The sequence below is a fragment of the Xyrauchen texanus genome, chromosome 10 (assembly GCF_025860055.1).
Source record: "Xyrauchen texanus isolate HMW12.3.18 chromosome 10, RBS_HiC_50CHRs, whole genome shotgun sequence".
Taxonomy (NCBI): domain Eukaryota; kingdom Metazoa; phylum Chordata; class Actinopteri; order Cypriniformes; family Catostomidae; genus Xyrauchen; species Xyrauchen texanus.
Genome location: NC_068285.1, coordinates 11,897,228 through 11,922,667, shown reverse-complemented (window position 1 = coordinate 11,922,667; position 25,440 = coordinate 11,897,228). Strand labels below are relative to the sequence as shown.

The 25,440-nt window shown below is 38.6% G+C and overlaps 1 protein-coding gene across 1 annotated transcript in view; it reads right to left on the bottom strand.

Annotated features, from left to right (window-relative positions):
• Nucleotides 1-23,141, bottom strand: part of LOC127651094 (collagen alpha-1(XXII) chain-like) — a 70,525-nt gene extending 47,384 nt beyond the window's left edge. Inside the window, exons 1-3 of the mRNA XM_052136815.1 lie at nt 22,926-23,141; nt 18,882-19,042; nt 1,049-1,135 (exon numbers count right to left, since the gene is read on the bottom strand). Of these exons, the coding sequence (XP_051992775.1) occupies nt 1,049-1,135; nt 18,882-18,972 (178 nt within the window). The 5' untranslated portion in view covers nt 18,973-19,042; nt 22,926-23,141. The remainder of the gene's footprint in view (nt 1-1,048; nt 1,136-18,881; nt 19,043-22,925) is intronic.
• Nucleotides 23,142-25,440: the final 2,299 nt, after the last annotated feature.

Here is a 25,440-nt window from a genome sequence, read left to right as displayed (position 1 = left end):
AATTCACGAATGATACAACACTACCACACCACAATAAGGCAGGACACGAAAGCACACCTCTTTCCTGAATGAACATATGATAGCTATGATATATGGAATAGCTATTATTATTATTATTATTATTATTATTATTACTTTTGAATGCCTGCATGATATTGGACAATATAAGGGTTTGGGTTGAGGTTTTTGGTATGTCCCTCCATACAATACATACATATGGCATTCATATAGAGTGGTGGTGGCGTAGTGGCTAAATCACAGGGCTGTTAATCAGAAGGTCGTTGGTTCGACCCCCACAGCCACCACCATTGTGCCCTTCAGCAAGGCACTTAACTCCAGGTTGTTCCGGGGGGATTGTCCCTGTAATAAGGGCTCTGTATGTCGCTTTGGATAAAACAAAAAAGCATCTGCCAAATGCATAACTGTAAATTCATGTTATTACCTCAGTAAAGTTACAGTATAGCTATCCTTATGCTACTGTACATCCTGATAAGTATTTCTTGCTGTCAAAATGTGCTACCCATGTTGGATTATTAGAGGTAGCTCATATTGAGGATACATTGTGTTTGTTTCATCACTGCCAGATTTGTGGCATCATCTTTACAACTTTTCTGAATCTCATTAATAAGGTATTTTCTATGAGCGATGTTCAGTGTCGTAGTTCTTATTGAGTCAGCAAACACTTGTGTGAATTTCCTCCTTCCTTTGGCAACACTGAGGTTTCCAACCATCGTCAGAAAGAGCATGCAGATGTTGGCAGCTTTGGTGAGCTATGTGACATCTCGTGAACCTGGAATTTCCCTGAAGATTTAGCTCATGTTGATCTCATAAATATTGCAGATTTCAAGAGCAAGACAATATAATTAACACTTACTGTCCCCAAAGGAGGCAAGATTTAGTCTCGTCAGGGCTAGCCAACAGAACCATAACCAAAGACATTTAAACACAAACGTCAACCGTACACAGCTGACTCAAGAAGAAAGACAAAAGTGAACTGTAGTACCCCCTAAGCATCATAAAAGAACATGTAGGAAAAAGGGGACATCACCTGGCACCTCCGTCAGTCCTGCGGAATTCCTGGTGCTGTTTTGCCGAAAACGGCCTGCTTGAACTTTCATGTTGGGACACAGAACATCTGCAGAAAGAAACAACATTATGAGTGAACATAATTAAGGATGGCAATCCTTTATTTTTATGGCCTTATGAACTGCCCACCAGTCCTGTGTTTGGATTATTGAAGTAATTTATTTATATTGTTGAAATGTAATTCTAACCCTATATGTGGTAACTGATATATTTATAGGTTATATTCCCGTCGGTGCTTTATTAACCATACAGGGTCTCTTGATGATGGATGAATTTTCTAAACATCTGCTTTTATGAGCGCAGCCTTCATCATTAATGCATATTGTGAGATGGAATTTGTTTTGTTGACATTTTATTGTACTTGCTCCAATTGGCCGAGCAATCTGTCATTGTATTTTGCCAATAGCAAACTTTATATATTTATATGTATTTATATATATTTAACATTTAAGTATTTTATGTTATGAGCACAGACATAATTATGATAAAATACGTTTCCTTTTTAGCCCTTGTGCGTCCTTGGGGACATTTTTGTCTTTTTATTTTAGTTTTTTCGATCATTTTGGCTGTGAATGCCAACGGCATACATTTTGCCAAAGGTGTGTATTTCTGGGGGAAGTTTCATATTTCAACCTCAGTTCCTCTATAATACATCTACATGTAATTGTGGCTTCAAAATGTAATTGTTTTATATTTTCCACCAGATGGCGCCATTTTTCTCATGTTTAGCCAATGGAGCAAATACATGCTTTTTTTCCTATTTTCTGTTTGCTGTATTATAGAGCACTGCAGGACCATTGAATACATTATAATTGTGTGGGTGTTTTGGTATGGATGTCAGAGTGTGTTTTGTGTGTGTGTGTATTGACAAATTTGTGCGTAAAAAACAACAGTGGCATTATATAAACAAACTGGCATTTAAAGGGTTAAAATCCTGAAAATGAATGAATACTTGGTAGTTATGATCAGGACTAAAAATCAGTGAGTGAAAGTGGAAAATAATATTAATATATAATATTTTTATGGCAGTTTTGTGATGTGGGCATTTTTAACCTCTAAGGTCCTGAGTGGACTTTTTTTTATATTATTTAAAAAAAATAATAATACATCAAAATCAATGTTGCTGCTAATTTTTGACATATCCCATACCAAAAAAATTTCCCTCCGCATTTTGAATATGGAAAATAGTTGACGCAGACATTTTCTTCTAAGTACATCTGAGAAACTTTTCTATTGACGCACAAAAAATGCTGACGCTTTCTGATAACACTTTTTCTGAAGACAGATAAACATAAATGATTATGAAAGTCAAAATATTAAATGTCATAGATTTATAGAGTAATTCACTACTTTTAAGAGGGGGGTAAAAATGACAATTTGTGCCTATGATTTGGGAGCACAGGTAAAAAAAATCGCCTTTGACAAAGTGCCAGTCATTATTTTACTTTTACACAGAGTTAGCTGTTTTTATATCAAATAAACCTTTTGCTTTTCGAAATCTGGGGTGTCTATAACTCCAGAATTATTCAAGATATCTTAATATCAAAAATCTCTCATGAGAAAAACACCCAAGTTATCTCAAATGTGTCCCAGAAGAGATCTAGTCCCACTTAAAAAAGAAGAAGAAGAAGAATCAATTATCAATTTATTAATTTAAATAAGTCGTCATTTTTATTTCTATAGCACTTTTCACAACAAAAATAAATAAATGCTGTAATGTCTTATATAAAAATTTTAACTTTTAAAAATGACAAATTGACAAAGTTGTTTATGTAATTCATGTTTAAAAATGCAGTTAAATGTGTCAATAAAATCAATCATTTTTCAAATAAGTTTTTAAATTACACCAATTACTTTTCTTTAAAAGTGTGTCATTGTCATTTATCTTATCAGTTCAACATTTTAATGAAATTTCTAAATATATATTCTAATATTCTTAAGTATTTGATTCCTTTGATATGCCAAGTTTGCAATGAAAAGTCAGAGATTGTAATAATAACTAAGAGACTCTTCACTATATCCTTACCCAATTATCAGAGCAACACTATCCAAATACATTTTACAGCTCTATAATGTTATACATAAAAATTTTCTCAATTTTGAGACAAAGCTGTTTCTTAAAGAGTTCTTAAAGAGATGGAAAAGCTTCGCTCATTGAAGACATTATTTACAGAAAGGAACAATTGAGAGTTATTGCCACTGCAATACTGCCACTAACTTCCTCTCTGAGCTTAAAGACAGGCTGTTAAATGATCCATTCCAGCCCTCCAGAGAAGACATGGTGGCATAATATATGACTCTGCCTGTTGGCGGTGGCACATTGATGTGAGGAAAGTTACAGGTTGATCCACTGAGATTACAATATTGTTGAGCGTAGCTATGCTAACGTCAGAGTGGTGATAATTTAGGACATTCAAATGGGCAGATTTCAAATAGTGATTCATAGCTAGTGGAAGCACTGCTGACAGGATTAAAGGCAACACCAGACTTGCTTTACTATGACATTTGCGATGGGAATGTGCTATTTGTAGAGAGGAACTTGCTAGTGCTAAGAAAGAATGCTAATATTAGACGCTATTGGATTTTTTATGGTTTCTTTTAACTTTTTGTCAACTTTAATTGAAAGGGAGATTGAGGAGGACAGGGAATGATAGAAGAGGGATCTCAAAATGTCACAAGCTGGACTTAAACTTGCTCTGCCCGCATAACCACCACAACTCAATGTGTGGGAACACATATGCTAACAGCTAGCAATGGTTTTGTCTAGCTGTTATTGTAAAAGGGCATTCACACATACAGAGCAAAAAAACACAAAAATTGGGGGTACAATGTGGGCAATTCAGCAAAGTCTCTGCCCACATGCAGAGATAATTATAAAATGATCCATGGAAAACCAAGTCAGAAATAGAGGGAATTCTAAGTGTTTGATTCATGTCTTGATAATTATTGATCTTGTTCATGATATGATGCATTATGCAGTAATATACAAACTCTGTGTACATAAATATGATATGAGTCCAAACATGAACATATTACAAAGGTAAGCATATATGTCATATTCAAATTCCACTAGCATTTGGGAATTTTACGTTACATGGCCATTATTGAAGTATTTTGAAATATATGTTGAACACCTGTTAGTGAAGTAAGTGATTTTTTTATATCAGCTAAAACCATAATGTATATAAATATATACTTAAAATATGCATTTGCATATATTGCCATTTCAACTTTCTGTATGAGTTTTCCCCCCTCTAAAAAATTCCAATTTGCTTGTTACATTTGTAAACTCTCTTATTTTTACCAGCAACACATCCCATTTGTAATCAGATTTTCAAAAGCCATAACTAGTTGTGAACCCCACCAATAAAATTAAGACATTCAGCAGTATGAACACCCACTACGACCAACAAAACGACTCAAATTGCTATTTTTGAGACTGGAAACGACCCTAGAAAAATCCTTATTCTTGATAACGATACCAAGTAGTTAAGCATTGGTTTAAGCTTTCCTGGTGTAAAATCATAAATTGCTGGACTTAAAATGGCTACACCTGCATTAGCTTACGAAAGCAAGGTTATAAAGGTGTAGTGAGTGGGAATTGGTCTTGATTCTAGCAATGGGATATGAATACTTTGGAACTTTCGGAATTAGAGTATATGCTAAATAAATGATGTTAGCTATTCCGACAAAAACCCCATAGTGATTCCATTTGCAGTAATGACATGATGGTGCATCCGAGAATATCATTGTATTACCAAGGCACATGTCCAAATATATATGGTACTACCACTGTACCAAGTCTAACCCAACGTGGTAGTACCAAGGCACTTTTTTGCAAGTGCACTGGTCAGTCCACTTCATCCTTGTTATAGCACCAAATCTAAGACTTCACTTAACATGGACTTTCCTTGGCAGTGTATCAACAAAATCACACCAAAATACCTCAATATGCCATTGATTACATGCTTTTGAATGTCTTTTAATTCCATTCTCTCTCTTACTCTCTCATTCTCTCCCACAAATGCACACACTCTTGGCATGAACCAGGCAGATGCCCAAACCACAATGGCTGATCGCATCCCTGACAATCATATACGATCAGACCCTGTAATTTTCTTTAAACGCTCCTATAAAAAGCGCTTTTTAGAGTTATAGAGGCCTCAGCTTCACTGTGAATTCCACTTTACAGAGGTTGGGTCACTTGACACAATTACATCTCTGTCTTATACAGTGTCCACAGAGTAACTCTCTCAAAAGCTGACACCCCTGACCATGTTCCTGCCCTATCCCAAACATTGCCCTCCTGACCATGAAAAACTGCTCTGCTGCCCTACCCAGGATAAATAATGATTGGGGAAAAAAAGAGCACCTGGTTGGCTATTTTTGTTGCATTCAAGTACAGATGTATTTGCCATGTGACAACTGTGACATCCACTTATAATGACATATAATGATAATTATATTGCTTTATCTGCATCCCTACTAACAAATAAGCCACGCTCCTTCCTTCTATCTACAACCCTTTGGTAGTTCTTAGCATTGCCAGAATATTACACTATGGATATTGGTGATTAGTGTTAGAATTCTCCTGTGGTTTTGCACGATTTACCTAAGAAGGAACAAAAATTGAGCGGGGTAGGGGAGGGGGGTGTTCACTGTCCTTTTCTGCATATTGCGGTGTCGTTTTGTGGTCCATTTTGCATAACGTGGCGGCACATTTTAGCTTAAGCGGCCCATTCGGCCCTTTTCACGGCCGACCCAACGGCCTGCTTGGTTCTTCCGATGGCCAGTCCGCCCCTGATCAGCCCCAAAGTGTGTCGGACCACCGGGAAAATGCCTTTTATGCCAGATTACCAGTCCAGTCCTAGGAGTACCACGTGAGCACAAACAATTGCAATAGAGTGATTGAGGGTGGTTTCAGACCTGTAGCTTGCTTGATTTGTTCTGGAACAGGGGTTAAAATAGTTACAATGTTGTATTTTCTTCATGGTTCAGTTCACTTTCACAAGGTTATATTTCAAAATTAACCAAAACTGTGTTAATAAAAGTCAAGTGTGAGCCCAATATCTTTACGCTGTTCTGGGATGTATCTTATTCATCGATATACCGGTTAAAATGATATACCTATAAAATGTGTCAATGGGTTCAAATATTTAAGTATTGTTTATGTTGTAGAGATGCAAAAAGATCAACCTTTTTCTGTATAATAGCTGCCAAAGGGCTATATCCATGTTTTGATGATGGATTACAGTGAAGAGCTAACCTACATAGTTCTTCTCCATCCAGGTGGTCTCAGACCGATTGTTTTGGAGCTGATCTAAGTGCAATTGAAATATTCCGAGGGTGAAAACACATGCTCCAAACAAGTCAGGTGTGAAAACGCCCTTAGGAAGCGATTCATGTAGTAGCTTTACCTTGTAAAAGGGCATGATTGTGCGTTTATCCCTGTAGAACGTGTATGTCCATGTGCAGATTCAGTAAGTAAAGAAATTACTGTTGTGGCTCCGCTTTCTGATGTCATTTTAATGTAGGCAAAAAGGCAGGAAAAATGCTTGGTGACAGAATAACTATGGAATACAATCAGTTTTTGTGATAATATGCAGCTGAGTGTAATGAAAACGTTTAGATCAGCTTGACATCTTGTCAGTTCTTCAGAAAAAGAAGAAACTCATTGTTCACTTGACGTGAGCACAAGAGCCTGCACTAGTGACTTAACACATTTTTTCAAGCAAGCCTTTTCATGAATGCTATTTCAGATTTGATGTCATTAAATCAGCAGGGAGGGACTCCGGTCAATTGGGACTCCTGTCAGTTGGTTAACAAACTCCTGATGGCAGACACTAATGCACGTGTAATGGTGTCCAGCTGGTAGATAGCTGTGCATTGTGTATAAACCTCACTCTCCTGACCTCAAGAGGTGCACTAGTGACTGATGCTAGAGGCTGTAGCCTTTATCCTCCTTGTTAGCGCACCCACCTTCCATGTCAGAGATGCTGGTTCGAGTCCTGTACGGAGCGAGTAGAACAGGAGCATCACATGTGCTCTGTCTCCCACTGCCTGGCCAGCGATTATGTTAATGAAGCTCACACCTGAAAATCACTGGGAAAAAATTGGCTAGTGTGTTGCCAACTTCATCTGTGTTTACATCGTCGTCATGTACTACTTTTTTTTTGTGATGCATTTGTGATCGTTTTTCAGCAGAGCCGCATGCGTTTACAAAACACAAAACAGTCTTGAAAAACTAGGCTGCATGAAAAAGTACATTATTTGAGATTTAAGTGTTGGTCTAAGTACGGCTAATATGTTAAAACTAGCGTCAACACATCACACGTGTTTGAAACATCACTACTGTCAGCTGATCCCAAGAGTGTGCAACCTTTGATTTGGAGAATGACATCATTTCTCACCCTCACATGGTTTCTCTAGGGGAATTGACCCCACAGTTTGTGTACTGCTAAGTGACAAGCAAGCAATTAAATGTTGTAGTCTATAAAGAGCTGTTTTTGGCTTTAAAGTAGTACCTATTTCATTTGACTGGCTAAATGACAAGCAATGAAAAGCCAGTTGTGCGTCAATGTTTAAATGGTGGCATGTTGGAGTGCTTTCTAACTGTGCTCTACCAAGGGCAACTTCCTTTAGCTGTGGCATTGAGACTATAATTTAGAGAGTGCCCAGTCTACAATCATGGCTGTATTGAGCAGAATGTAGACTTGACATCCTGCATTTCCATATAGTTTTCTGAAAATTATCTCTTGCTTATTTCTTCAATTGGATGAAATTGTGATTGGATTAGGGTCAAATTCATGTCAGAGATGATAAATTTAATAAGCTGGAAGAGACTGAATATGAATCACGGTGCACCTGCAAATTGATTCCAGATGCAGTTAATGATGAACAGTAATGCATACAAATGCATGGGGAAATTTGCTCACTAAATGAAGTGATTTATCAAAGAAGTTAACTTGATCATCAATGGAATCAGCAATCATTTAACAAGCATTACATTGAATAAAAATACAAATAAATATAAAACCTCTAACCCCAAATATTAAACTTTGCTGTGTAACCTTTCCTACTCCGGACATAAATTATATCTCAAAGCAAGTGTGTTTCTGTGAGCAATTTTAACAGTTCTGGAACTTCCACCAGACTTAGCTACTGATTAAGACACACCCCCTCTTTCCAAAACCCGGCCCTACAAAGACACCATTGTACCGTTGAGACCAACAACGAGCAGAAGAGCAGCAGTGCATCTTCTTAGGTTTGTTAAAAACAACAGTATCAAAATAGCACCCTAAACTGACAACTGTATGAATCTGAAAATAGTGTTAAACCTGAATGATGCTGTTAAACTAATACAACACGCAAAATTATTGACAGGCAGAAAGCGCATCAAAGCATTCTGTTTTCACACAGTCCAGCGCAAACAGCCACAGAGACCGGTGAGATATCTCAAGACCAGTGGCTGCTGCTGGTCTTTCAAAGAGGGGAAGCTCATTTTCGGCCTACATTATAAACTTATTTACCCTATTTTTTGCACTAAATCAATCTTAGGTGTTGATCTGCCCTGCTGTGTAATTCTAATTTTTTCCTCGTAAGGAAGACTTTCAAATGGCTTCGCCAAAATCAGGTCGACAATATTAGCACCGTCTGCCATCGTGCGCAGTTTCACCCGTACGACGTTAGCCTAGCCTACTGTATGAATGAATGAACGAACGAACGAACGAACGAACGAACGAACGAACGATCTAAAACAAAATATATTAAACTTGGTAAAACTGAAACAAGGAATGTGGTGTATAATTGTGTGAAATGTATTATGCAAATTGACTAGCAATTTCGCCAAACAAATATAAAGAAATAGGTTGCAGCAGTTTGTCTTTCGACTACACTTGAGAAATCCGCGATGGGACTGAGCCGAAATAGCTTCAGTGACTTCTTATAGTACAGATTCGCTGTCAATCAAAAGGAGATGCAGTCTTTCGACAGATCCTCCAATCATCACGCTGAAGCCGGAGTCCGGGCCAGCCCACTCCTCATTCACCCCCAGAGACACTGAGCGTCCGTGGGTGGGACATAATCGCAGCATTTATCCAATGACCGTCTATTTTCGGAGCACTGAAAAAAACTGTTCAGAGCAGCCCCATTGAAGTCAATGGACGCTCGGCTTCAACAGGGAAATGCACTGACGCTACGGGAATGTATGAGAAGTAAATCGAGTCAGCCGACCTGCTATATGTAATGTAGCTGATTCTGAACGAACTCGTCTTCGAGATGAACGTGTTCTAACGCATTTTTAGTCAATAAATTGTTTACACAATAGTACATATATGACCATTATTTTTTTGACATTATAGGGGAAGCTGAGCTTCCCTTGCAGTCTTAAAGAAATCCCCACTGCTCAAGACACTTATTTTAGTGATATCATTAGTGATCCTAGTGATACTAGGAAGTATTTTCTGCATGGTGCATAACGTTTCATATTTCGTATACTAAATATGTATATAGACATGCATATACATTTATACATAATTATTAGTTTCTCTGGATTTCCAAGTATATGTTTGAGTAAAATGAACATTTTTGTTTATACCTCGAATAATGCAAAGAAAACAAGTTCGTATAAATTTTTAAACACAATACTAATGTTTTAATTTAAAAAGAGTTCAGAAATCAATATTTGGTGGAATAATCCTGATTTTCAATCACAGCGTTCATGCGTCTTGGCATGCTCTCTACCAGTCTTTCACAATGCTGTTGTGTGACTTATGCCACTCCTGGTGCAAAAACTCAAGCATCTCGGCTTTGTTTGATGTTTGTGGCCTCCATCTTCCTCCTGATCACATTCCAGAGGTTTTCAATGGGGTTCAGGTCTGGAGATTGGACTGGCCATGACAGGGTCTTGATCCGGTGGTCCTCCATCCACACATTGATTAACCGGACTGTGTGGCATGGAGCATTGTCCTGCTGGAGAAACCAATCCTCAGAGTTGGGGAACACTGTCAGAGCAGAAGGAAGCAAGTTTTCTTCCAGGACAGCCTTATACATGGCTTGATTCATGCGTCCTTCACAAAGAAGAATTTTTCCAATTCCGCCTTGCTGAAGCACCCCCAGATCATCACCAATCCTCCATCTGGTCATCTAATGGTTAGACAGAGACCTGGAGAGGCCTTCAAACCACAGTGTCTTGCACCAACTGTGTAATTTGATGGAGGATTGGTGATGATCTTGGGGTGCTATATATATATATATATATATATATATATATATATATATATATATATATATATATACAGTGTAAGCCTTACAATTTTCGCCTAGTGGATGATTAAATGAGTGAAAATAAATTGGCAACCTAGTCGCTTGTAATCATGTTACTATTTCTAAATATTTACAAAATGAGTTTTACATAGCTTGTTGTGCATATCGTGGCAGTTTCCTTGTGAAATAAACACTAGAGGCGCTAAAACAACAATTACTTTTTTTTCCACTTTCACACAAATCACGAGTAAACTGGCAGATTATCAGTTCATAAACACTTTTCACTCTGTTCCTCAAACAATGCTATCTTATAACATCAAAACACTTTTACTATTGCACATGACTTAAGGCACAAGGCGATACATTTTAATGTTTGCATTATAGAACCAACTTCATTTACAAGCTTGTTCAAATTGTGAGGTATTTCAAATGATTGTTACAATTGTGAGTGTTACACTTACAAAGGACCTCAAGAGTCCTGAGTCAACACATGTGCCAAAAGTGTGCCAACAATTGTGTTTATCATGTCACACTTTGCTTTTTATTACACTTTTATCAGATTAGGTATGTTTTGTTGATTTAAACTCAATAGAGCTCTAACCTTAAAATCTTATTTGTTTGGGAGAACATTTAACTTGTTTTTAGTGCATCACTGTGGACCTTTTAATCTCAGAACAGCTACGAAATGTGACCAATGCCACTGTCACATTACTTTCATGAGATCAGGTTGAAAAATCCATAGAATTACACCGAAGAATATCATAGAAGCCCTTTTAACTTGGGCCAGTAAGCATCCACTCAGAACACCTTAATCAAAGTACAATAACCCCTGGAAATCATCCACAACAACCTGCTAGCAACAATACAGAGACAATTCTACTACAATCTATTTCTCCGAATTTGTCCAACTGAAATAAATACCCACTACTTTCTTGTTAGCATATCTGAAGTCTGCAGGCAAGCTGGATTTTAGCAAACTGTCCTCTGGGGCACATGAAGAGGAGCCGATAATGAAATGTTGTCTCTCATGTTTAAAATGCCCATTATGCTAATCAGAAGTATATTTAGAAAACAGGGACAACAGATGCTAAAGCAAACACTAGTAAATTAGCACAACCAACACTATTACAGTGCACTGCTGTTCAGTATAGCAACATATACTACTGATTACAGACCAGTGGTTATGGGTGGACCACAGGCCTGAACCAAAGCCTAGATACATTAAGTGATGAAGCTGCCTGGCCAAACACGCTTTTTTTAATCCCCCTTTCTCCCCAATTTGGAATGCCCAATTCCCACTACTTAGTTGGTCCTCGTGGTGGCGCGGTTATTCAGGTGGCGGAGGACAAGTCTTAGTTGCCTCCGCTTCTGAGACTGTCATTCCGCGCATCTTATCACGTGACTCGTTGTGCATGACACTATGGAGACTCTGAACGTAGAGGCTCATGCTACTCTCCGCGATCCACGTGCAACTTACCATTTGCCCCAATGAGAGCGAGAACCACTAATCACGTTCACGAGGAGGTTTCCCCATGTGACTCTACCGTCCCTAGCAACCGGGCCAATTTGGTTGCTTAGGAGACCTGGCTGGAGTCACTCAGCACACCCTGGATTCTAACTTGCGACTCCAGGGGTGGAAGTCAGCATCAATACTCTTTGAGTTATCCAAGCCCCCCTGGCCAAACATGCTTTAATGTTTTTATTTATTTTAAGCAGGCCGAAAAATGTTCCTGTTAATTTCCTATTATACTACTGCCCTACTGTTTTATCTTTTTTTTCCCCAATTCCTTTTTTCCTTTTCTTCCCCCCAAGAAATCCACATTTATCAAGTGAAAATTAATAATTAGTTTTCAACACACCACTCCGATTTTTAACAAACTTTTATTTAGTACAACAGCGCTCTTGCTTGTGATATATTGCTTAATTTATTATTATTATTAATATTATATATTAATCATTATTTATTATTATTAATATTACTACAGTGAATACAACATTTTACTTTACAATTGTAATATATTTCTGTAGCAATTTCCTCAATTTGCTAGCTTTTATTTTGAATTGTGATTTTATTTTGACATGAGCTTTTATTTTGAGATGGTTTTGATGAAAGCTTCACTTATAACAGTTTTCTACATGGCCCAGTGCGATCGTTAAAGCGCATATGCTGTGATTTACTTAAATAAATATATAAAGTAGTCTATATGTGCTCTGCGCTTCAAAGTGGATTAGTGCTTTGCTTTGTCATCTCAATCAACGCAAATTATTCTCAATGTATGTGCAGTTTCCAGTGTATGAGCACTCTGTTTTACACATTCATTTTAAGCACGTAACTCATGCAAACTAAGGTGGAAGTCTTTTGCAGTTTAGATCATCGCCAGTTACGCAGTTGGCTGAGAGCCGATGGTGGTGCTGGTGTCTGGGTGGTAGCGTCCCCTTATGGTGTGCTGTGTTGCCTTCCTTGTTTCCATTTGTATGCACTGTGGTGTGGTGGTGTGTTTGCTAGGGGGACTTTCCTTGGGATTTTTCTACTGCCTTTGACTCCTTTCTCCTCCATCGGTAAGCCTCAGTAACTGTAAATTATATATGTACATTTTTCTTTTTTTGTTTATTCCCTTTTTGTGCTCTCTTCCCCGAGAGATGATTGTGTTTTAAATGGTTTTAAACGATTGAAATAAAAAGGTGTTTCTTTTCCAACACTGAACGTCGTCTTTGGCTGAATTGTACACGTACCTGTGTGTCCTTAATTCTATCAACATCACTGCCATTAGGTAGTACAATTATTCTCTGGGTGAAATTCCCAGGGTGGCGTAGTCTGCATGTTATTCGTCCTTTTCTTGCCCACCGCCCGAGTTGCCACATAAGCATGCAAGGATTTGAAAGCAGCCGTGTGTCAGTCAGGCAGTGTGTCAGTCAGACAGTGTGCAGGTTTCGAATCAAGTCTCTGCTCTGTACTATGGTACTGTAGACACTGGTATTGGGATATATTTTATATTTTTAGTGTCTTGGTAGCAAAGTACCGGTACTTTTGACATCACTGATCTGAAAAAGCAGTTATTACATCCCTACACCAAAATTAGAGTAATACTTATTGCTTTTAAATGAGGTACTCCATTTGATCTTTGCACACAAAACACATTAAAAGCTGCAGATTAAAAAGTAAAAACCCAGACTGGTGAACCCCATTTCCACTTGAAACATTAAGACTATCATTTTCAAGGTAAAAATAACTTGGTCCATTGAGATGCCATGTTTTCTAGCCACCAGAATTCTTAGAAACCAATGCTAGTGCCAAATGATCTTGGTTTATCACAGAACTAGACCTGATACTTAGTTAAAGTCTTTGTTGATGTTGTTTATTGTTGGCAGTGAAATCTTTTCGTTGAAATTTCCATTGAGTCATCTTTGTTGTTAAGAGTCACTCAAAAATTGGAGGATCTCTTGGTTGGAATCTCTTTTGGCATTGGGCAGTATCAGGGTTAAGGGTTAGAATGAATAAGTGCTCGCTATCTCTCTCATTTTATCTCTGCACCTCTCAGCCAAATCCAATTGGTTGCCTATCTTCCCACAAGGCTGTCTAACTTAATTAAATTAGGCATTGGTAATGGCTTGTGTTACGCCGGGTTCACATATCCTCTGTGAGTGGGGCGTGGTCAAGGCATGAGCGCCTTTTCATTTTGGCACCCATATTAACAGATTACACCGTTCACACTGCAAGCGTAACATGTCCCAGTGCAGCAGTTAGCGTACATTTTCGGCATTGAGCCTATTTTTGCCACGCAGCTCACGCTGAGCTCAGATGCTCTTCGTGCAATACCACACTAAAATAATCAAGAGATTATAGAAAAGGCACAAAAGCAAATCAAAATGATTCAAACCGAACATATGGTACACTACAATTTACATGTCCACATGTGAGTAAACTAAAAAAATAGCTTAATAAAGGAGAGAATTAGCCAAACCTTTTGCCATTCTGTGTATATAGGTGTACAGTATACAATAGACACAACATTAACCAATCACATCCAAGTGTGCTGATAAAGATGAAGTGCATGTGACTGCCCGCTGCTGTCCATGAAGCAGCAATAATCTCAGCTTATTATGCCTTTATTGCATAGGACACCATAGATAACTTTATTTTCTGAGCAGAGGCTCTGCTGTTTCTCGCAGAAGAGACACGGGCAATGTGAACCTCTGACACGACTGCCTCGCTCATGCCACGCTCAGTGAGGATGTGGGAACACGCATTACAACTTCTTCAAATACCAATGATTGTTGAAGGAGAGTGCCGTCAACAAAACACTGATTTTCTACTGTTTGCAACATGTACAAGGCCCAAAACATTCTCTACGCAATTACATGAAGGAAACTCTTCTAGCTAAGCAAGCTCGATTTTGTGCTATTCGCTAACATTGCTTTCTCCTAATTTCTGCTAAAAACAACATGCCCACACATCATCTGCATTTGGACGGTTGTTTCAGACCACACATCCCAATTTTTTGGGTTAATGTATTTTTGAATCGGTATTTTTAGCAAGCTTGTCGTTAGTAATTACCTCCTAAGACTGTCCCAAATATTATTTTGGTTTATCTTTGCATGTGGAATAGACGTGATCTGGAAAAGCACTTGAGATTGGGAGCTTTTCTATCTCTTGTACTTTCTTCAGCTATAATCAGAACTTACAGAAGCAAGAAACCACAGAAATGACTGGGCCACAGAGGATTCATTTGCAAGGCCAGACCCTGTCCAATAACTATCTTGTATGGCACAGAACAGACCTTCATGAAAATGGTATTTTATGCCAAAAAAAAGCAGTTTTAATGTTGATACCTTGACTCATTTTTTATCTTTTTTACAACTGTCAAGTGAATTTTGAGCCCCATGTTATAACAGCTAACCTAGGTACCCTAGACCAGTGGTTGTCAATTGGTGGGTCATGACCCAAAAAGGGGTTGCAAACACTTAATATTGAAGACAAATTAAACTGCCATTAAATGCAAATTACCTTCACCCATGATATCAAAATGGATGTTTTGTGGCTTTTAGTTTCATAAATGAATGGCTTTGGCTAATTAATAAAAAAGACGAACCCTTCGATATGTCCTGCCCCAACATCTTGTTTCAATTAGAAAAACATCAAAACAGAAATTAAAACGGTGCTAGTCTTTAAGGATATTTTTTTGTTTGCTTCCATACTATAAAAAAATTCTGGTACTTTATTGAGTAGCTATTTGATCTCCAATGTAAAATCTGGGCCTTGAGGCAAAAATGAACATTAAAATGTCTGTAGAGTAAAGTCAAACTTTTCATTACTCACTCTCACAGAGTCGCCTCCTCAACCTGCCCCTGATCTTGTCAATGGCATCAAAGTCTGTCACATGGAACACATGAGCATTTTTTGGCTTCTCCCTCCACCTCCCCAGCACCACTTGTCTAGGTCTGATCTGTTTGTTCAGTAGAAGCGGCATACTTCTCTGTGAGTAGCAGCAGCGCACAGGGTATTTGCAACAGCAGCACCATATTTACTCATATCAAGTAGCAGCAGCAGCAGCTGCATGTATATAGCAGCTCTTGTCTGCCAAGACCAAGCCCATACCATGTCATATATAAATATATGTACACTACTCCAAGAGTTGTCCTAACTGAACTGTGTTTAGCCACAGATTTATGAAGTTTGTACTTCTGTTAGTGTACCATGGATCACTTTGAGTATATGCATGGACTGCATTTTACAAACTCTAAACCAGTGGTTCTCAAATAGTGGTCAGGATCACGACCCAAATATGGGTCACAGGACTTTTCTGATAGTGACTCTAGCAGCAGGGGAAAATTTTGCTAATTGCAACTAACCTTATTAATGTATACTGTAGATAGGATAGAAAAATAACTAGGTTCATCAGCTTGTAAAAGTAGAGAAAAAATGCTTCCAGTATCTTTTGTTGTTGATATCTAAAGGCCAAAATATTCTTCGATTTTCCGTGCCAGTATGCCTCACGCATAGTGCGCATGGTGCAAACTTCAGCACTATACATGTAGCCACCTGTAAGGGCTTTGTTTGCATATGGCAGAGCATGGCAGATGCCATCCGCTAGCATGCAGACAAAACCAGGGATATACAGTGAGGAAAATAAGTATTTGAACACCCTGCTATTTTGCAAGTTCTCCCACTTAGAAATCATGGAGGGGTCTGAAATTGTCATCGTAGGTGCATGTCCACTGTGAGAGACAAAATCAAAAAAAAAAATCCAGAAATCACAATGTATAATTTTTTAACTATTTATTTGTATGATACAGCTGCAAATAAGTATTTGAACACCTGAGAAAATCAATGTTAATATTTGGTACAGTAGCCTTTGTTTGCAATTACAGAGGTCAAACGTTTCCTGTAGTTTTTCACCAGGTTTGCACACACTGCAGGAGGGATTTTGGCCCACTCCTCCACACAGATCTTCTCTAGATCAGTCAGGTTTCTGGGCTGTCAGCTGAGAAACACGGAGTTTGAGCTCCCTCCAAAGATTCTCTATTGGGTTTAGGTCTGGAGACTGGCTAGGCCACGCCAGAACCTTGATATGCTTCTTACAGAGCCACTTCTTGGTTATCCTGGCTATGTGCTTCGGGTCATTGTCATGTTGGAAGACCCAGCCTCGACCCATCTTCAATGCTCTAACTGAGGGAAGGAGGTTGTTCCCCAAAATCACGCTAATACATGGCCCGGTCATCCTCTCCTTAATACAGTGCAGTCAGCCCTGTCCCATGTGCAGAAAAACACCCCCAAAGCATGATGCTACCACCCCCATGCTTCACAGTAGGGATGGTGTTCTTGGGATGGTACTCATCATTCTTCTTCCTCCAAACACGGTTAGTGGAATTATGACCAAAAAGTTATATTTTGGTCTCATCTGACCACATGACTTTCTCCCATGACTCCTCTGGATCATCCAAATGGTCAAACTTAAGACGGGCCAAATTGGCAAACTTAAGACGGGCCTTGACATGTGCTGGTTTAAGCAGGGGAACCTTCCGTGCCATGCATGATTTCAAACCATGGCGTCTTAGTGTATTACCAACAGTAACCTTGGAAGCGGTGGTCCCAGCTCTTTTCAGGTCATTGACCAGCTCCTCCCGTGTAGTTCTGGGCTGATTTCTCACCTTTCTTAGGATCATTGAGACCCCACGAGGTGAGATCTTGCATGGAGCCCCAGTCCGAGGGAGATTGACAGTCATGTTTAGCTTCTTCCATTTTCTAATGATTGCTCCAACAGTGGACCTTTTTTCACCAAGCTGCTTGGCAATTTCCCGTAGCCCTTTCCAGCCTTGTGGAGGTGTACAATTTTGTCTCTAGTGTCTTTGGACAGCTCTTTGGTCTTGGCCATGTTAGTAGTTGGATTCTTACTGATTGTATGGGGTGGACAGGTGTCTTTATGCAGCTAACGACCTCAAACAGGTGCATCTAATTTAGGATAATAAATGGAGTGGAGGTGGACATTTTAAAGGCAGACTAACAGGTCTTTGAGGGTCAGAATTCTAGCTGATAGACTGGTGTTCAAATACTTATTTGCAGCTGTATCATACAAATAAATAGTTAAAAAATAATATATTGTGATTTCTGGATTTTTTTTTTTGATTATGTCTCTCACAGTGGACATGCACCTACGATGACAATTTCAGACCCCTCCATGATTTCCAAGTGGGAGAACTTGCAAAATAGCAGGGTGTTCAAATACTTATTTTCCTCACTGTATATACACCTCGTTAAGATGCTCATTGAAGATAATTATTTACAGAACAGACGTAAATCTGAACATGACATAGTCAGGAAGGGTCCATCAAAAGCGATGATTTATGGCAGCAGGAGGTAACTAATGAGCTCTGTTTTCATTATAATGGTGACTTCTCTAATTGGATCCACTTCAGGAATTTGGGTAGTATAGTTCCTTACCTGGTTTTTGGAAATTAAATCTTTTAGATCGAGTTGGACTGCAGAAATTGCATTCAGCAAGCATTAAGGCTTTTAAATAGCCTTAATTTTTAAATTGCAATGTTCTAATGGGATGTTAGTGTTCCCCAATTTTAGTTTTTGGAGAAATGCCACCACTGATTCACATGCTACAAGAATATACATTGTTTTTTAGATTGCTTTTGTTTGCTTTAATTATTGATACCCAAAAGCATGAAACCATACAAATTTAAAAGACATTTGGAAACTGTTCAATGTTTGATTTTATGAACATTTTTGGTTTACTTTTCTACAATAAACAAATTTGGTACTGTGTTGGGTCACCACTTGATGTCTGATGTAAAATCTGGGTCCTGAAGCAATAGCAGTTCAGAGTCACTGGTCTAAACTATGATTATGTCATGTGCAAAACTCCAGTCAACTGCACACACATTAAAATACAAGACAAAATACAAGGTAAAATTAGAAACTCTGAATTCCAAGCTTCAAACTAAAGTTAAACTATGACAATGATTAGTGGTTATGTAAACTGTATATTTAGGTTAGTAGCCAATGTGAACTTGTGCGACCATACCTGCCCTTTGTCCTTCAGCGCCACCTCCATACAACGCCAAAGCCAGTATGGTCAGGACCAAAATGATCCTGAAGCCAAATCGAAACTCCATCTCCCTGTCCGCTATAGTTCACTGATATTTCTGCTAACAAGCGATTGTGATGATCATCAAGTTGCTACACCTGTTAAGACATGACAACAAATAAGGTGATCAGTCACAAGAATTTGGAGCAGAGTTATTTCAAACGATAAATCAAGCAAGGGGTATGATTCATGTTGTTTGGGTGCTGGACATATGTCTTTCTGATGTACTGCAGGTACAGCTCACATTAATCCTGATATTTACTGTCCAAGTCACCGTTTTAGTTTAGACTTTAATTAGATGAGGCACACTCAATCACGATTGACCAAATGGACACTTCTAGAAATGAAGATGCTCTACATTTGATAAATGTCTTAACTTAAGGTGATATTAGGTAAGTATTGTTAAGTGCTTGCTAATGAAATATCAGACACTCTCATCGATGCTAATGTTAGCAAGTGCTAGCAGGAATGAGAGGTAATATAGACTGAGGCAGAAAAATGGGCTGTAAAGCTGTGAGAGCAACACAATTTGACCAAAAAATAGCAAGTTGAAAACTAATCACACTACTAAAAATGTTATATTAGTGTTGCTACTTTTGGGGAGCTAGGTACTCTCCAATACAGCATAAAAATGTTCTATAATCAACACAGAATGAAAAAATAAAGGTATGGGGGTAGTGCATATATATATATATATATATATATATATATATATATATATATATATATATATATATACATAAAAATCATTATAAACCCAGAAATGACAAAGTTTTATGATGCAATTGTAATTCATTCCCCCACTGGCTAAACTAGACGTTTAGCCACTGGCAAGTAACCCTCCTCTGGCAGAGCTGAACTGATGTTTTGCTGTAAATAGGGTGTTCTTATGATTTAGCTGAGTACAGTAGGCCCCAGGGAGCACATTGTCAGAGACTGAGAAAAATACGTAGAGAAGTATTGAATTATGGTTCAGAGAGCCTTGATGATGTGGCATTCTTTCCTCACAGTCACTTTAAAACAACAAAGTTCTCTCACTTTCAGGTGGATGCAAGTGCTGTTCTTCTGAAGAACCTTCCCGAAGGACAATCATGAGGAACTGCAGTTGCATTAATAGGGTTAAAATGGGAAATTTAGCAAAAAAAACTAGCAAAACATTGAAGTGGTATTTGTTCACTTGGTAGCTGCTTTTATTCAAAGCAACTTACAGTGAATTCAAGGTATATATTTTTCCCTGGGAATCAAACCCATGTCCTTGGTATTGGTAGCATCATGATTTACCATATGAGCTACAGAATCACCACAAATGGGAAAATTATTTTGTGAGATACTGAAAGTTATGTTAAAGAAACCATAAAGCTGAAATATCTAGAAATAGGAATAGCGTCCATTTTTTTTATCTGTCGGGCCAACACAATAATGGCCCTATTCCTCTTGGGCTGGCGCCTGCCTTTTTCTTTCATTTAATCTGGTGGGTCTTTCCTTGTTGCCTTCCATAACTCATTTCTTTTCTTTTCTTCATGACTCAAGGTGTGCTCTATTATTATAAGACCCAGAAACCCCTACTTGCTCTTTGCGTTCAGTCTTAAATGTCCACAGTATCTCTCAGCGTGGTAATTTCTTTGAACTATGTGGCCAGAGCAGGTTTTCTTATGTCTTTGAGGCAGCAAAAGCATCAATTTTATTTGTGCGTGAAGAAACATCTGAGCATTTATTATCAGTAAATACATTTTATATGGGCCTTTACTGTCCCTGATAATAATTCTCTCCTGTAACTTTTAATTCAGATAAGTTTGTTAAGAAGTTAACTGTTGCTTCTATTTGAAAATAAAGAGAACAAACACTATGTATAAATATGTGTAACAGTAGCCAGCTGGTACGTGATACCTTTGCAGTGTGTAAACCTCACTCTCCTGGCCTTAAGAGATGCTCTAGCGACCAAGGCTAGGGGCCATAGCTTTTATAGCCTCCTTGCTAGCGCTTCCGCCTCCCAAGCCAGGGATCGACAAATCAAGTACCGCTCTGGGCAGATCGAGTAGGACTGGTGACACTTATGCAGTGACCCGGATGAGAGTGAGGTTTAGGGGCATGAATGTAATGGTAGCCAGATGGTACTTGATAGTGATAGTCTTACGAGATGCACTAGCAACCAAGGCCATGGGCAATGGCTTTTATATCCTCCTTGCTAGCGCATCTGCCTCCCATGCCGGGGATCACCAGTTCGAATCCCTATCGGGGCAGGTTGAGTAAGACACTGGTGCCATGACCTGAATGGGAGTGAGGTTTAGGGGGGTGAGTGTAACGGTAGCCAGCTAGTACGTGATAGCTGTACATTGTGTAAACCTCACTCTCCTGGCCTTAAGAGATGCAATAGCGACCAAGGCTAGGGGCCATGGCTTTCTTTACTAGCGCGTCCAACTCCCATGGTGGGGATTGCAGGTTCGAATCCTGCCTGGGCGGGTCAAGTAGAACTAGTGATATACTGTATGTACAAGACCTTAAGATTGTTACAATATCTCTTTGCTCAGTGGGCATCAAAGTTTAGAGTAGCAAAGGCTTCTGAGTAAATATGGCTTGAATGCAAGAGACCTCAATCAGTCCTGTTTTCTAGCAGACAATCCAATTGTCCAGAGTATTAAATTGTCCAGGGCTCATTGTTATTAAGCTCTTATTAAGACATTAATTAGCTTATTAAGATCCGTGGTCAAGCTGTTAGGTTAAATGACCTGCTTCTTTTTAAACAATTTGATGCATGCTTTTCTTCAAAAGAAGACTGAAAAGGAAAATTTGTTTCACCACAGAAATATAAATGCTTGTGGAAGTGAACACCCAGTTCTATTTTCAGCCCTGCTGTTTAGTGCTATATTTGTCAGGTTTTTTATTTATTTATTTTTTATAAAAAAAAATGAAATCATGAAGTCCTAGAAGATTAACATGCCTTTAAAATCTGACTTATTAACCTTTCATTTTATAATATTGTCAGCTCTGCAAACTCTCTGTTACCAGCCTTAAAACCAACACCAACCTTATTAGCCATACAATCTAACCTTCTATTATTTTGTTATCTGCCCTACAACTTACTGTACAACCAACCCTACAACCAAACCCTACAACCTTTCGATTACCAGTCCTAAAATGTACAACATAACCCTCCAACCCTTTGGTTATCAGCCAGCCATACAACCTACTAACTTTTGGTTTCTAGTAGAGGTCAACCCTATATAGCTTAATATCTGTTATATAATTTTATATAAACATTTAGCAATTTTCCAAACTATCAAAACAAAATGCAAATGTGTGCATATTTTGAATTGTCTACTGGTATGTTTTGCTAATGTCCACGTTTGTAGATTCTTAAACCCTAAGTGGGGATATCTCAGCTAATGCACTCTGGGCCCTGCTAGGGGCCAAACTCCAAAACGCTGCTAAACAATCAGATTGGGAACAAACTGCAGATGAACAAACCAGTACTTACTCTATCTGAAATGAAAAAACCAGCCATTCTTTTTCTTAAGTTCTCCAAAAAAAACGAAAGTGTAAGAAAATGGTTCTCAACTGGTGGGTCATGACCCAAAAATGGGTTGCAGGTTGGTTGTGAAAGAATAAGCAACTTTTTAGGGAGGACACAAAGTTTCCCATATCCTTTGTTGTTGACATCAAAGGCTATGTCTCAATCAAACTCTACATTTGGGCACAAATTCATCTGACACAAAATTGGGCAAATGCCAACATGAACAGGTTGCATGACATGCTCTAATCCTCAAAATCCACGAGAGCAACATAAAGGAAAAGACATTAAAGACCCAGTAATTACCCAGACTACATAAAATATGTGTTTACTTGCAACAGCGATAAACATGGTGTGAGCCTATCGCATCGTATTTTGTTTAGGGAATTATTGTCTTTGCGTCAAAAAAAGTAAATGTGTCCAAAGCTGCAGAAACACTCATCACCATATGAATGATAAACCTTCCCTCTTACCCGTGTTTCTTGCCTGCTGTAGCAAGATCTTCCTATACCTCCTCCAGAAACTCATACACACCTCACACACATGCACCTCAGCCAGGTATCAAGGTACCATTCTCCTACAAAGTTCCAGTTAAGCTTGTATATAGGTGTGATAAATTCACACACACACACTCACACACAAAGTAATCCTCAGTGAGATGCACACTGTTGTCCTGTGATGTGGAGTCTGCTCTCCTCTCCTGGGAAGTGAGAGGAAGCAGGAACCGCTCCTCTAAGTGTTGTGTTTCAGTGGGGACGCGATGGCTGCCCTGCCCAGCTCAGTCACATAAAATAGGGTTCTGACAGACTGTGCCAATTATAGAGCAACTTTTCGGGATATTTTTGATGCTTTCTTCCTTGTCATCTCTCTATTTTACTCTCACACCAGTTCTTCTCTCTCTCTCTCTCGCTCCTCTTGTTTCCATGGCTATAAAGATACAGTATGTCCTCTCTCTCCAGGCCAGTATAACTGATGGGTGTGTGTTAGCTGTTAACTTTGTGTCAATAGTGAGTGTTCACAGAGTGAAGATAGTGCCAGAGATCAGACAGAGTTAATGGGTGAGTTAAACCAGATTTGTGTGTGTGTGTGTGTGTGTGTGCGCGTTTTTGTGATATACCAGGACAATTTTGTAAGTTATAAACTGGTAATCACAAGGGTATTATGCTATAAATGTGCTTTATGAGGACATAGACTAGTGTCCCCATATTTCAAATCGCTTAAAAATCATACTAAACAATGTTTTATTGAAAATGTAAAAATGCAGAAAGTTTCCTGTGATGATTAGGGTTAGGGGTTATGTTAGGTTTAGGGGATAGAATCTATAGTTTGCACGGTATAAAAATCATTATGTCTATGGAAAGTCCTCATAAGGATAGGAAAACAAACGTGTGTGTGTGTGTGTGTGTGTGTGTGTGTGTGTGTGTGTGTGTGTGTGTGTGTGTGTGTGTGTGTGTGTGTGTGTGTGTGTGTGTGAGCGTGTATTTATCACTTTGTGGGGACCAAATGTCCCCATAAGGATAGTAAAACCGAAATTTTTGACCTTGTGGGGACATTTTGTGGGTCCCCATGAGGAAAACAGCTTATAAATCATACTAAATTATGTTTTTGAAAATGTAAAAATGCAGAAAGTTTTCTGTGAGGGTTAGGTTTAGGGGTAGGGTTAGGTTTAGGGGATAGAATATAAAGTTTGTACAGTATAAAAATCATTATGTCTATGGAAAGTCCCCATAAAACATGGAAACACAACATGTGTGTGTGTGTGTGTGTGTGTGTGTGTGTGTGTGTGTGTGTGTGTGTGGTGGGATAATTCAGGTTGTGTTTTTGAATGGGTATGTTAAACCAGTTTAAAAGGATAGTTTCCATAAATTGGATTCTCGAACCAAAATCAAATCACTTAACTGTCACTCAACCATATACAGAAGTGCAACAGTGGTTGAAAGTCTTGTGTGCAGTTCCGAGCAACATTGCAGTCATGACAGTGATGAGACATATACCAATCTACAATAAACATCGGATTTACACAACACACTTTATGAAAGTAATATTTTCATAATTACTCACAAAACAATATACAAATAATAATATACAATGTACAGTAAACAATATACACAATAAAGAATACACAATATACAATAAAAATAAACAGTAGGTTGTATAGTGTTGTATTGACATTCAGGCTGTCGGTTGATAGCTAGTTGCCAGTGTGTTGTTAAGAGAAAATATAATTTATGACAGTCCAGCGTGAGATTAATAAAGTGCAGTGCTGATGTATATTATCGTGAGAGATCATGTAGATTTACACTCTACAATATCAGGAAGATAAGACCTTTCCTCTCTGTACATGCCACACAACTGCTCGTTCAGTCACTTGTCATAACTAGACTGGACTACTGTAACGCTCTCATTGCAGGCCTTCCTGCATGTTCAATTAGACCTCTCCAAATGATCCAGAATGCAGCAGCACGTCTGGTCTTTAATGAACCAAAGAGAGCACATGTTACACCACTCTTTGTCTCTGTCCACTGGCTGCCGGTTGATGCACGTACTAAATTCAAGGCCCTGATGCTGGCATACAAAACAGTCACTGGGTCTGCTCCAGCATACCTAAAATAATTTATGCAGATTTACACTCCCATCAGAAGCCTGCGGTCGGCTAAGGAACGTCGCCTTGTTGTACCAACACAAAGAGGCACCAAAACACTTTCCCGGACTTTCAGTTTCATCATACCACATTGGTGGAATGACCTTCCCAACTCCATCCGGGAAGCTGACTCACTCTCTATCTTCAAAAACGGCTAAAAAGACATCTTTTCCAAGAGCACTTAACCAGTCACTAAAAACGAAAAAATAATTGTTGCACTTAAATCTGTTTTGTATACTATTCTGATGCTAGTGAAACTTTGTAGTATGGCACTTTTAGTACAAATGTCTCCTTAAGATGATTCGCTTATGTTTTTCTCTTTTGTAAGTTGCTTTGGATAAAAGCGT